General features: G+C 41.1%; 1 protein-coding gene across 8 annotated transcripts in view; it reads right to left on the reverse strand.

Moving 5' to 3' along the window:
• Positions 1-103: 103 nt before the first annotated feature.
• LYN (LYN proto-oncogene, Src family tyrosine kinase) overlaps positions 104-14,080 on the reverse strand; it is a 50,004-nt gene continuing 36,027 nt past the window's right edge. For all 8 annotated transcript variants that reach the window (XM_063393860.1, XM_063393850.1, XM_063393891.1 and 5 more), the window contains exons 11-13: positions 8,183-8,336; positions 6,769-6,900; positions 104-1,741 (exon numbers count right to left, since the gene is read on the reverse strand). In XM_063393860.1, coding sequence (XP_063249930.1) covers positions 1,539-1,741; positions 6,769-6,900; positions 8,183-8,336 — 489 coding nt within the window. In that variant the 3' untranslated portion in view covers positions 104-1,538. The remainder of the gene's footprint in view (positions 1,742-6,768; positions 6,901-8,182; positions 8,337-14,080) is intronic.

The raw sequence follows: 14,080 nt of genomic DNA on the forward strand, positions 1-14,080 counted from the left end.
TTGGTTGTGGTGATAATCAGAGATTCCTCTGTTCCACATGAAGCTACCAGTGGAGAGAACATCAGCTATTTGTTTTATCTCAAGTTACTACCATACAACTTGCTTTGGATTAAGTGTTTATTAAAGTTAAAAATCACCATACAATAGAAACTATTTACATATTTAACTGATAGTCTGTTTAAACTGCACAGTTTGACTGAAGGAAGCCACTGGAAAAGAAAAGCCACGAATACTTCTGCTGCTGAGCTTCAACTGCAGGCACACTGAAGCCTTCTCAGAAAGGTTTTAAGCTTCTGCAAAGTACCATTTGTCTAAATAATTGGGCTGAAGGATGGCAAAGATTTGTACTGGGTTTCAGTTGTAAGAACCAGTGATGCTTTGAAAAAGAAGTGATCTATGCTGTGGTTACATTGCAATTGCACTGGCTCATCTCTCTGGGTAAGTAACTTGATAGAACAATTCAATGTAAAGAGCTTAGCAAATTGCATTCACTTTCAGAATTAGATTTGTAATACTGAGCAACAAACTTCAGTGTCACTGCAATGTAACTTGATATCCTATTGCATGTTTCCACAAATTGTTTTTGATAGAGCTAGAGCTAGTTTTAGCTTTCAAACAGATTTGAGGTTAGTTGATTAAAGCAGCAAAAATATAAGGAGTATTCTTGGATAACCACAGAGAATTAAAAATTAAGATTAAAATATTTTCACTGTTAACAGTTTCACTGACTGCAGTGAAAGTATTAACTTCCTTCAAAATCCTGTGCTTTGCCATGGACTTCAGATGCTGACTTTGGCCTTGTGGGAAGCTGAACACAGAGTGAGATGTGCTGCCACGTCTGCAGTCATGTGTGTTTGTCTTGCACTTCTGCATCTGTGATGTTTTCACAGTGCTTTGAGAACGATTTTAAATTTAGGGTTTTACAGCAGTAAACCGGAACTTTTTTCAGTGTAAAAAATTACATATATAACTCTTCCTGAAAGGAAACTTTGACACTGTTTAGAAAGTCGTACAAGAGGTGACAGTATGCCTGATAGTAATGTGAAATAACAAGGATATAAAAATAATTTTTGCAATATGCTGTATTTCAAAAAAGATGATTTAAGAACATGGCTATGTCTTAAATCTGTAAGTTCTCCTTTGTAACTTTTTGTTTTGAAAACAGCCGTTCATGCATCCTCTCAACCCTTTGACTAAGGTCTCCTTGTAACATGGCTTAGATTCTAAGAAGGTCTTGTTGAGCTGTACCACGGAATGATTGCTTTCCTTCCTCCTCCCTCCCCACCCCAAAAAGCCTGTTTGCTTTGGGGTGTTTCTACAGATGCAAAACACAGGGCCTTTAAGGAGAACCTGAAGCTTTAGAGGAACTGTTTTAACCAAATTAAAACATGATTTCTCTGCAGAATTATTCTTTCCTTCAGCACTTCAGCTTCCACACTCAGTTAAGACATTTGAATGTGTGAAGTAACTGGTTTGAGCAGTCTGTTCTAAAGATAGTCTGTGCCACTGATCTATGGCATTAGGAAGTGTTCTTTGTTCTATGGCTGTTGCTGATACTGCCCTTCTGTTGCTGTGTAGAAGTCATCAAGCACACTCTGTAGGTAATCAAAGGTTGGCCTCTCTTCTGCTTTGTCTTTCCAGCATGTTTTCATGATATCATAAAGCTCAGCGGGGCAGGTTTCCATGCGTGGCATTCGGTACCCACGCTGAAGAGCAACCATCACATCAGAATTGCTCATACCTTCAACAAAAGAAAAGAAGAAAGATTTGATGAAATTATCTCCATTCCTAGAGAAATTATTTTTCTTGTTTTTTACTTCACTGTAAAGACCTTCACCTACTAGTATAAGACCCTTGCTACTTATTACAGGTAGCTCCCAGCATGAGTTCAATAAACAAGGTCAAGGTGTGCACCAGCCATGAGACTTGTTCTGAAAATCCTGGTGGGAACCTTTCTGTTTCTGCAGTTGAGCATCACAGCCTCTTTGGTGCCAAGTCTAACAAGGCAGTAGGAAAAATCACAATTCTTGTCTCCAGAACCATGTCTGCCCTGTTCTTCTGACCAGTCCTGTCCCCAGTTATTCTGCCTCCTGTGGCAGATTTTTGTGATTCCCAGCAAAAGCCTGCTCTGGCACCAGCCTTCATCTCTAGCTGCAGAGCTACTGCTCTGCTTGCTGCAGACCTGTCTATTCTGAGATGGAGAGCAGCCTCCCTGTTTGACCACACTGCCAGGCAGCCTGCCCAAAACTTCCAGGTTTTCTTCAGCTTTTGTGCAAATGCTGCTGATTGCAAGATATTGGACAGTCACTTATGAAATCTTTAATTGTAATAAGCAATTTCCCCTCTTGTCCTGTTCCCGTCACACAAAACCATCTTGCCAGCTATGCTGAGCTCTGCATTTTTTCCCTGCTATGGTTTTTCTTTCAGAGGAGAAGAACTGTAAGTACCAGCAGTGCATCCTGCGTCTTCCGTGCCAGCTCATGTCACATGAGAGTCCTGCCCTGGGCTTCATCCTCCTCCCTGCTTTTATTTCCTGTCACCCCTCCCCTCTTTATCAAATCTGAGAGAGACTGGTTCACAGAACAATTTCAACACCTACTCTCAGAAGGTCAGCTGAGCTAGAGCCAGCCTTTGCTATTTTAGGCTCACCACTTCCTACCCAGGAACCTGCCTTTGAGCTTGTCCCCTCCTCTGCAAATCTCATCAGCCCAGTGGTTGCATTACCTTCCCTGGACACAGACTCTTTACTCAGTGACTGCTGTTTGTTCTGATGGCTGGGCATGCAGGAAGCACCTGTGCTTCAGCCTAGAGATTCACTCTCAGCAGAGAAGGCTTTCCCTTTTGAGAAGGGCATCCCAGACCTCTCAGCCACTGGCCACTCCTCAGGCTCAATGCTCCATGTGATGCAGCTCTGCCCAAGACTGCAGTTCCTCGAGGTTTTCTCAGGCCATTCAGCCTCTGCTCAGGTCCATGCAGGACAGATTCCTGCACACAGCAGTTCTCCAGAGGTGCAGGGAGAGCAGCTCTGCTCAGTTCAGAGGAGGCAGGATGGATGGGTCCTGCTCTGAGCAAGGGCAAGAGGGGAGATGCAGATGTGGTGCTCCCCTGAATCCTTGGTGCAGCTCTGCTGCTGCAGACTGTGCAGACCTTTGTCTGTATTGCCTGACTGCTGTGGCTATGGTTTAAGCCACTTGGCAGGTAAGGACACATTTGAATTACAACCAAATGACAACTTGATCCAGTGTAACTACTTGGATTATTCAAGATGACCATAGTTCATATAGCTGACTTCAGCTCAAGCCTGTTGGCTTTAAGCTTTTCCAAAAATACCCTCAGCCATGTAATCTGAGTCTGGATCAAAGTGCTTACTTTGGGCACATCTTTTGTATTTTCAGTTCCTCTTTGGAAGGAGAAGGGAAGTTTTCCTGAATTAATACTGCCCATGTGCAGAAAAGAAGTATTTCAAAGTAGGAGAAGGGCATGTTGTCACAGAATAAGGAATTACTGCTATATAGAGACAAATTAAATACAGGAAGTCAATAAAGCATTATATAGAAAACAGATAGGCTCTCTTGAACCTAAAGAAATAAATTGTATATAATATATGCAGTAAAACAGTTATTCCTACCATACGAAATCTTAGTTGACTGTGCTGCTACATGAAGACTGCTGCTACTGGGCTTTTGTGCAGAATGGAGATGATTTTTTGGGTTTAAGTACTTTATAGTCTTGTGCTTAGATCTGTTGTCTGAAGGACTGATTGTAACATTGTGAATGCTAAGGACAAAGCCTGTGTTTCAGCTACCCTGCAGGAAAACTATCTATTTAATATCCATTTGAGTTCAGAAGCAAAAAATGAAAACACTTTATCAGTATCCCACAGTAAACATGTCAGGTACATACTTCCATATGTTTGGGGTTTTACTTAAAACAAAAGGGGTTAGCCACAGTCCAAGCAGTATTCTAAAAATAGCTACTTGTTTACCTTTTAAAAATTATTTCAAATTTCCCTTTTTGTAGCTAAAGAATTATCTGTCTTACCATATCTACATCCTAATCAGTAAAAGAAATATATCCCACATATATATTTATCACACTTACACCCTCTTGAATGCTGAAGTTTTGGTACATGTCTGTTAATTTATGCTGTGGTACCTGTTAATTTTCACAAAGACACATTTCTTTATGTAAGGGCCTGGCAAATGATGTGAACAGAGGGGATAGAGGAAGAATCCCACTGTAGAGAAAGGGTCATACCTTGGGTATAGATATAGACAGACATAACTGGAATGCAATTATGGATGGTGCCAGTATTGACATGCTGGATAATCGCCCAGAAATTAGGTTTTAATTACCAATGCAACTCATATGCCCGGAGAATCAGATACTTGTTTCATATTTCAGAGGTAGTTCCTGAAACTGCAGTTCCACTAATGGCTTTGAGTTTCTCAGGAGGAGAAACAGGTGTTAGAATTTAAGAACAAAGATCACAAAAGCTCCAAGTTTCTTGGCTAGAAACACTTCCTACCAAGCTGAGTACAGGTATTTGCTACTTGGCAGTTTCAACTCCAACTGTTTCATATGCAGCTATATGCAGAATACTCTGGTTGCTACCTGGTTAATAATTGAAAATAATTGAAACTCTGAAGCATTCCCATTAGAAGTGAAAAATCAATTTACTGTTTCTGTCCAGTGGCTACTGGTTACGACCTATCACCAGGTTACTATTGCCATGCTGGGGTAATTTGCCCAAATCTGTCACATCTCTTCATGTAAAGTAGATTGGTCACCCATGTATTTTGCTGTGATTCTGATTCTCAGAATCAACTTTCAGTCTAACAGGCTACTTCAATTTATGCTTTTATTTAAAATAGATATATATCTCTCTTCCATTTTAATGCAAGCAACACCTGCAAACTATTAAAATCTCCTAATATGCAGACAAGAGCCTTCCATATGTAACTGCTAGTTGATAAATGAATCCACAGTGCAAGCAGTATTTATGGTGCTCATAAAAATGCTACCACATTTAAAAAAAAAATATTGCCCAGACTTCCCCTAGAAGAGAGATTTTCCCACAGCAGTGCAGCATTACTACGTCTGCTATACAGATTGACTTTGTTCTTAGAATAAAACCATGATATGGCTTATGAAGGTAAAGAGAGCAGATTTAGCTGCAGAATTAAGTATTGGATTGGGTTTTGTATTTTTGTAGTGCTGGTTTCCAGGTGGCCTTGTAGGTTTGCTCAGAGAAGGACCATTTACTAAGCAGAAATTCTTCAGAAATAATCTTGTGAGCCCAGCCTGTACACACAGGCAAGTGCTAACGGGGAAAAGGAAGGTATCTTGACAGTGGGAAGAGCCATGCAGTACTTGGCTGCACACATCTCTCCTCTGATCCTCCCCTGGGACATGAGCACTGAGTAAGAAGAGCTTTGGGAGGACCTGCTGTCCTGTCAAGTATTTCACAGCCCTCACCTACAAACTGTCCCAGAGCACCTAGCTGTGCAAGCAGCCCTACCCTCTCTTGAAGTTTAAGGGGGCTAGTCTTGAGCTTAAGTGTTTTCCTGGCCTAGAACTGTGCCATGAGAATGTCTGGTTTGGCTCTACCTCCTGCATGGAAAGTCACTATGTTCTTCCACAGCACTGTAAAGTTGGATGTCATCACCCTTTCCCACTGCCCACGTCTTGTGGGATTTCCTATGTCTCTGTGTCCAGAGGTGTTCAGCCTACTGTCACTTCAGGGACTTGGGGCTGCCTCTTCACCATCTCTGGGAGTTCAGGATGCAGAATTCCAGCTGAATTCTGGGGGTGAAAATGTTTTCACTGTTTAAACAGTGAGAGCTGCTGCACTGGAAGCACTGGGAAAGCTTTGCTTGAATGAAATGTCTGGTCTCCTTTTCCTGTCAGGATCCCAAGATTCTTCTCAGAAGTTACTCTGCCTGTGAGATGTGCAGTACAGGTGAACATGGCTGTACTTTCCCCATTTGCCCACAAGAGAAGGGAAATTAAGGCAATTTCCCATAACCTCAGTAAGCTTAAATGAATGCAGTCTGTTGTCCAGAATTAATCATCTATGCCTGAGATGTAACAATTCTATGTGCATTAAAAACCCCTTTATACAAGGTGTCTCTGCATGCTGCAAATTTTAATATATATTCTGTTTAACAATGAAAAATGAAACATGAAGCACATGACCATCCCACAGCTCCCCAAGGCACAAGGTCTGTGGCCTTGTACCTGACTGTATGGAACAACAAAGAGCAAACATTCCTAGTGGTACATCAGCTTTAGGGTCTGCTTTCATATTTGTTTAGACTAGCTAGCACTGACAAGTTCTTACAGCCTATTTGCTTGTGCAAACATGCTCTGTTAGTATCTTCACATATTATGCTACTAAAATCCCCAGCAGCTTACAGAGCACTGTCAGAACTTGCAGCACTGCATCCTCACCATGGGACTGTGCTTCTGTCCACAAAAAAGGGATGTCATAAATGTAGGATTTGCATTTGCTGCAGTTGTAACACCTTTAGAATATAAAAAATGTCTATATAACCATGGTGCCACTAGTCTGTTTGCTCAAATTTACCCTGGAGAGGCATGTGCCTTACACATACAGTGACTAAGTTTTTAAAGCAGTAAGATTACCTGTAAGATGTTTTCCCAATTACTGGTGTCACTACTGTCAGATGCCAGCTCTTTTTCTGAATATTTTCTTTGCCTTTTAGCACCAAAGTATAAATACAGAGTAAAACCACAGGCCCATACCTGGATAAGGAATCTTTCCATATGTAACAATTTCATACAGGAGAATCCCAAAGGACCACACATCAGATTTAATAGTGAAAGATCCATAGTTAATTGCCTCTGGTGCCGTCCATTTAATGGGGAATTTTGCACCTAAAAAAAAGTATAGTCTCAAATAGTCACTTTAATCCATTTCACATTCAGCCATAGATTCAAAAGCAGTAGCAAGACATGCCTTAAATAGTCATATCTTAAATTACTGTCTTTCATATCTAACTAACTGATTCCAGAAATTGCCATATGAAAGCAAACTCCTTTCAGTTGAATAAAAACATTCAGGCAGCCTTTGTTGGGAATACTACATTAATTCATTTGACAATCAGGAGTAACAAGCAGAGTCTCCCTAAGCCCTTTTTAGCCTGCTCTAACATTCTGGCACAAAATACCAGGTGAGCTAGGAAACTTTTCTGATAGCAGAAAACACATCAAAGGAACTTGACATCAAGAATTTATAACCTGAGAAGGTAATTTAATCAATATACAATGTCCAGAGCTAGCTAAAACCCACAGATATGGGTCTGTACCTCTGAAAACTGCTTAAACAGTCCCTTCCCACTGATGTATTGAATTACTGTAACTCAGTGACTGCTGAATAGCTCATCTTCCTTTAATCTCAGCTGTAGTGCGTTGTTCTCTTTCTTCTGCATAGTTTAGTTTTTCCCCTCTTGCCCTACAGTACCACAGCATCCATCCAGACTGTGAAAACCTGAGGCAGTGTCTTTAAAAGGAGCAGGGGAAAGCCAGCCTACAAAGCACTCTGGAAAGTTACCCTTATGCATGGAAGCATAAGTAAAAACTCCTCACTACAACCACCAATGCACTTCTGAAAGGGTCCATGTGCTGAACAGGGACATGACCCAGCCTTCCAGTGTCCCTGACATGCTGCTGAAGGTGCAGATTAATGCTGCAGCTCCTCAAACAGCTCCCAAAGGGAACCAGTTCTGCTAAAGCTTTTCTTGGTACCAGCAACTACACCTGCTGGCGTTTCTTCCTTTCCCTAAGAGAAAGGAGGTCCTTTTGGCACTTAAGGATGTTAAGAGAATATGAGATCATAGTTTCTTGGCCCTTAATTCTGTGAGATGGAAACTGTGACTTTGCAATTATTTTGTTCAATTTAGGAAAAAATTGTGTGCAGTTAAATGTTCTTGGTTGTCTTTGTCTTTCAAATTTATTTAAAATAAGCTCGTCAAAAAGCCTGGGCAGCACAGAAAGGTTATTAGTTTCCTTTATTCATTTTAGAAGTTGTTGGCATTACAATGCTGCCCCTAGGAAGCTGTTATGGCACTTTCTATCCTTGGTGACCTTATTTCTGTTAGACACAGCCTCAGTGCCTCCCAGAGGCTGAAGTTTTAATGACAAAAATAAAGAGACATACCTTCTCTTGCTGTGTATTCATTGTCTTCGATCACTCTCGCTAGTCCAAAATCAGCAATTTTGCACATCAGTAAGTCTGAAACCAGAACATTTGCTGCTCTCAAATCTCGATGGATGTAATTTTTTCTTTCTATGTATGCCATCCCTTCTGCAATCTGTAACCAAAAGAACAACTATTTTGATATTTCAATACCATACAGCTCCATTACCAGGTCTGATCCCTCTTTCTTCAAAGGTATCAGCAAAGCCACATCCATTTATTAATTATTGGTGTCTTTGGAGAAATTTTAGATGGAAACCAGAAAAGGGGGGATTGCCATGGAAAACCTATGCACAGAGCCAGTCCTCCAAAACTCCGCTTTTACAGTAGCAGCTCTGAAAGAATTATTTGGGTGAGTAACAGCTGGCAGGATTAGATACATATGAAAGACATTTCCTGAAATAGACTCTTGAATGAAATGTTCCTAAGATTTCTATTAAAATATTCTTTTTCCTAAATTATTAACCAGTTTGTTTTCTAAATACTAAGAAAATACAATGAATTAATCACTTAGGATACAGGTGTTGTGATGAAGCAGATACTGATAAAGCAACAGTGTAGAGAAGTTAAAAAAACCCAACAACTTTCTATCCTGGACAATCAGGAAGCAATTACTCAGATGGGGAAACAACTTTGTTTTCTTCTACAGCAACATGTACCTGTTCATACATGAAGAGTTTTTGGCAACAGCCAGCTCTCAGATAGTATCACAAGTAAATATTATCTGCTTTTCTGATAAAATCCCCAGCAGCTTACAGAGCACTGTCAGAACTTGCAGCACTGCATCCTCACCATGGGACTGCTTCTGTCCACAAAACAAGCATGTCATAAATGCAGGATCTGCATTTGCTGCAGTTGTAACACCTTTAGAATATATAAAATCTACTGTAGTCCAAATTGATTTCCAAACCAAATTAAAGAGGATTAATAACCTCAAAATATGCACAGGGGATGATTTTTTCCAGGCTACTTTTTTTTTTCCCTCCTGAAGAAAAACTTTTTTTTTCCCACAAAAAAACCCCAAACCAAACCAAAAACAAAACAAAACCCTGAAATAATAGTTTTTAAATTCAGAGTAATAAAGCTGATGTGTGTAGACTGTATTCAGTCCAAAAGTTTAAGAGGAGCTAAGAAGAAAGAAGAAGAAAGCCTGTCTTTGGGAGCCATCAGCTTTTATCTTCCCTGTGGGATGGGTGATGGGACATTCCCAGTCAAGGCTCCACCCGTGCCACAGGTACCTCTCTGGGATGTCTGTGGGGGTGACAGATGCCTCTTGGCTACATGATTTGGGGAACACCCACGCCCTCAGACCTGCCAACGGAGCAGCAGTAAAGCAGTGAGGGTTCTTCACCAGTGCCAGTCCCTGGAGCTTCAGCACAGGCTCTTTCCTCTCCAGCCGAGGAGCAGCCAAGTGCACAGATCCCTCCCCAGCACCAGGGCTGCTCCTTTCAGCTGTGCAGTAAAGCAGGCAGAGCAGCTGGCCAAATCGGGAGAGAACACCAACATCACTTCTGCTTATTCGTTTTTAAAAAGTCCCCAAGGGGTACTGCCAAGGCACAGGCTGCCCCCACTTACAACACAAAACTACACAGCTTTTGTTCCTCTTTTTCGGTTTAAGCAATGGAAAAACAGAGCCACTTGCACTCCCACTTCCTTCCACCGCAAACCTCTTCTTACAGTCAGACACGTTCTCCAGAGAAGTGTGACATTGCACAGTGCAGGGGGGTCTCACACTAAACCAAGAAGAAACTTTGATGAAGAGAATGAGCAACACCTGCATTTCACATTTTCTAGAAATAAGTAAAACATTTGCTAATGAAGGAAGTAGCTACTAGTGAATAATTGCCAATGAGAGTCTTCTTAGGGACTTACAGACACAACAGAAGAGCAGTATTTGATTTAGAGTCTGCTCTGCCTCTCTCTCCTGCCCATGCCATTACAGGGCTTGGGGAGGAAGCAGAGACGAAAGGAAAGGTTTTGCTCTAAGGTCAGTGCTGAGTTTGGACTGGCCAGCATGGCAGGTACACCCAAAATGCTGACAGGTCTGGTAAAAAAATACATGTCCCCAAAAAATATATCCTCCCAAAAATACATCAAACACCACAGAGGAGTCAGCTTCCCTCCTTCTTCCTGCACAGATATAACATTTGGGTCAACTGCTGGATAGGGAATGAAGAATCACCTCACAAAAGAAACATTTGTGATCATGATCTTTAGTTTCCAAATCCAACCAAGAAAAGCCATTGGAATGATGGTTTTATTTCCTCTTATTTGTGCTAGATTCACTGAAAAATGCAGAAAATTCCAAGGGAAAGAATATCAGCAAGGAATTTTTAATCAGACAAGGAGGGGAAACACAGCAACCAAACAACTGAATTCACACATCTGGTCATATTAAACCTTTGCTTATGGGAAAAGAAGAAAGAAAAAAAAATTGTGATCTTTTGATTGAGGGAATGGGTACCAGAGCTCACGTGATAACTTCTAATGATTATTGTTGGGTTTTCCTTGCCAAATGAAATGTTAATGTTAGAGAAATTCATATGAACAAAAGAAAATTAAAGCCTTTCCCCCTCTCTTTTAATGATCATTGGTACCTGTCAAGACTGTTCAGCTACATGTAACATCTACTGGGGAGCAGGATGGGAAAGCCAATTCAGGCTTCGGGAATATGTTTCGTGGCCTTTAAAAGAGAATTCTGCCTACACTGCTCAAGTGTTACTGCCAAGAAGGGAGCAGCTCCCCATCACCTTTAATGAACTACTGACACACAATTTTAGGAATACCCAAATTAAATCCTTTTAAAAACAACCCAAACGAATCTCTACATACTGGGAACTATGCACCCAGGGCAAGAATGACAGAAAGTCCTTCAGGAGAAATACATCACTCCAGAAGCCAACCTCTGTAACTGTAAGGCTTCAGCTAAGTCACGGTGGGTGTGGGACAGTGGCCTCAGAGCTACTCCCAGCTGCCACATGGGCTGCTCTGGCCCACAGCTGGGGGGGATGCTCCTGCCAAAGCAGGTAAAGCAGCCCAAAAACCAGGCTGGAAATGAGTGCAAAACACTGAGGATGGACACAAGCATCCTGTTGGTGCATTTTAAGCAGAGGAAATAATGGAGCACACCCTGAGGTTCGCACTGCCTTAAATCTGGTAATTCTCTCAGTTTCTAGGGAGAAGCCTCACTAAAAACAGTCTGCAGCTTTGAAAGGTTTGATGTGGAGGTGTTATTGATCTGGACAGAGCTGTCCTTGGTCTGGGATCAACCTTTCAATAACTGTTACTTTTCAATAATTGCACCTTTCAATAATGTCCAATGCATAATACAATATACTTGTTGATCACAGAGTTTCCAAAAAGACAGTTCATCTTCACATGACTCTTTGGCTATGAAGAGGGTGTAGACCCTTTGTATTTGGCCACTGAAAACTGTGGCAAAAGACACAGATCTTCGAATGATACATCAGTGTAATAACAATTTTCAGTTTGCAGCAGGGCTTATCCTACAGGTGAAGTCAGGAAAGGTTGCAAATTCATATTCCTCTTGCCCCAGTCAAGCAACCATGTAGTTAAAGCAGACTCACAGGGAAAAAAATATAAAAGTAATGTATATCATTATGCACTGGAACATTAGAGTGTATCATTAAAAATCAAAGAAGCATGAAAAGGATAAACAGTGGAGATGTCACAATGCCAAATAAGATAAAATTAATTTAATCTAGGTACTACTTTTTACTATGATTTAAAAAAAAGAGGGTAGAGAGGGATTAAAGCACTGCATCAAAAATCTCTATTAATTTTATTCTAAGTTTACTATTATTTCAATGGCACTGTAGCCTTGGAAGACAGAAAGAAGTTGCCAGTCAAACTGCGGATTATAGAAGAATTAATGGAAGTATCAGCACTGCATGAGGAAGAAGAAATGATAGGTTTTAGGACAAAGCTTTGATCCTTTCAAAAGTTATGAGTTGGTTTAGTAAAAACAGGTATAATTTTCCTAACCACAGCCACTACACATGTGTATCCTATGTGGGAGGTAATGGATTTGCATAAGAAGCAGGAAGAGTTTACACATACAAAAGGTTCGCTGAATTTGTGTCATACGTTTTCAGCAGATCTAATCAAGCAGGAACAACTGTGAATTCAGGAAATGTGAAAAAACAGAATTGGAGGCTCCTCTGGTAAATTGCCTCTGAGGCAAGACAGAAACCAACCAGTAAAACCCTGAGTTTTCCAGTTGCTTTAGGAACTGAAGGAGCCAGGCTGGTGCTGAATTCTACAGCTCTACTCCATACTAACGCAGATGGTATGTGCTTGAAGACACCTTTGCAAAGCTCAGTTTCCCTTAAAACATCCTCATTTCAGAGACTTCTAACATTCATGTCCAGGGGATAAAATTGCCTTTGCCAGGGCATAGCTAACATTAAATTCCCCCAGCCCCTATTCATATGCACTGATTAAAACACAGGAGATACCTTCAGCTCTGTCAGAGAGCAGGTTGCTTTAGAAACTGAGCTGGACCACCTTCCTAGCGAGCCTTTTGTTGCCATCTTTTCCACAAACCTCATTTCATAAACTGTGACCATTAGTACAGAAAGTAAACCTTCAAAGTCCCGAACCCACAGCTGCAAGTTAAGGTAGGCACTAGATGTAAGTGTAACCCAGTAACAGCTATCTCTGCCAAAAATGTCCATCAGCAGGTGGGTTCACCTACTACACAGCTACATCAGTATTGCAGAGCAGGAGTGTATCTGATTACTTGCTTGAAAAATGCTTACTTTAAAAAGCTTTTTATTTCACCTAGAGGAGCAGTCCTGATTTTGCAAAGTCAGAATGTTTCACCTCTTGCAAACTCATATTTCTTTCAAGACTCTTCAAGGCAAAGGCGTAATGAACTCAGAAAGTGGAGCACTAAACAACAGCCTGGCAATGCAAACAACATCCCACAGTGCTCTTCACTTGGAAAATCAGCTTCAGCTGGGGTTTCCTGTACAACTGCCTGTAGCAGCTTCTTTAGCCAGCTAATAGTCACAGAGACCACGTCCTCCTCTCCCTTTCTCCCATTCCCAGTCCCTCCTGTGTCTTCTAACACCACAGATGAATGAGGGCAAAAATAAGCTAATGCTCAGGTACCATTTCTTGCATTTTCAGTGTTCCTGAGAAGCTGGGATAGCCTGGCAAAGTGCTTTGCCAGAATGGTGTGACAGAGAGTAATGAAAAGATAAAGTGTGTGTCCACCAAGGAAAAAAAAAAAGGCCTGATCTTATTTAAGGATAAGAATCTTCACCACAAGCTTCCTTCCATGTTTATTTTAATCTTTTCTGAAACATATCTTTCCAATTTCTTTCCCCTTTGCTCTGCAGAGAGGTTAACATCACTTCTGTAAGAACAAATTAGCGTTCCATCTGTACAAACCGGAGTCACGCCAAAAAAACTACACACATTTTGTTCTCTCCTTTAGACACAGCCTAGATTCAGAAATAATGTGATCCATGGGTTACCTTAGCAGAAGTGTGAGAAGATTATTGTCCACCTTTTGCCCTAAAGACCTATCAATTGATTCAGACTGCCAGAGACAGACAAGACCAGTGGAACATCTGTGTTGGCCAGAGGGAAATCTCTGGTCTTGAACTACACATATGCAGCCTGCAAGTCTATTCCACACATTCCTGTTATCACATAGTGGCATTAAGGACTCTACAAATGTGCTCAAAAAACCCTACAAATTCTTTCCGTAAGAAAAATCCCGGTATCTCTATTCCAAAGTTTTGTTTGGGCCTCAGCCAGAAATCCTCAGAGAGGCATTCCTGAGCAACCCTTTAGGATGACTGCAAGCCAGTCTCAGGAATTTCTCTT

This window comes from Prinia subflava, chromosome 1, assembly GCF_021018805.1.
Source record: "Prinia subflava isolate CZ2003 ecotype Zambia chromosome 1, Cam_Psub_1.2, whole genome shotgun sequence".
Taxonomy (NCBI): domain Eukaryota; kingdom Metazoa; phylum Chordata; class Aves; order Passeriformes; family Cisticolidae; genus Prinia; species Prinia subflava.